Source organism: Penaeus monodon, chromosome 24, assembly GCF_015228065.2.
Source record: "Penaeus monodon isolate SGIC_2016 chromosome 24, NSTDA_Pmon_1, whole genome shotgun sequence".
Taxonomy (NCBI): Eukaryota; Metazoa; Arthropoda; class Malacostraca; order Decapoda; family Penaeidae; genus Penaeus; species Penaeus monodon.
Window position 1 is genome coordinate 38,291,723 of NC_051409.1, and position 444 is coordinate 38,292,166.

A 444-nucleotide genomic window follows, 5' to 3' on the forward strand; every position below is an offset into this window, starting at 1 on the left:
TGTAGCAAAAAGTAACATTATATGATTAAAAAACTGTATGTCATATCCCACTAATATAAGCTCTTATTCTCTTCAAATATAAAGAACCTGTTTTTAAGACTAGAGTTGCACACCAAATCCAACCTCATATGAACACAACACACGTAAACGAGCGCCTACCGGTGGACATCCAGCTTGGGCTGTGGGTTTTTTACAACTCTCTTTGGTTTGACGGGTTCTGCTTTTGCCTGCTGACCTGAAAGTTTGAAGTTATATTAACACATGGATAAATAAGCAACTCTGAGAAATCCAGACATGCAAAACTAGTAATCAGTCAATATACACTAATAAAACAATAATCTTTAACAAAAAATTCTAATAAGAGAAAAATAACAGGAATAAATTTATGCATCCCCCTTCTAGTGGAAAATCAATATGCATGACTCGTAAACATAGTCCAATGCA

General features: G+C 34.5%; 1 protein-coding gene across 1 annotated transcript in view; it reads right to left on the minus strand.

The window, feature by feature from the left end:
- LOC119588784 (TIMELESS-interacting protein-like) overlaps positions 1-444 on the minus strand; it is a gene marked incomplete in the record, with an annotated part of 7,487 nt that overhangs the window by 5,506 nt on the left and 1,537 nt on the right. The window contains 1 exon segment of the mRNA XM_037937428.1: positions 160-235. Coding sequence (XP_037793356.1) covers positions 160-235 — 76 coding nt within the window.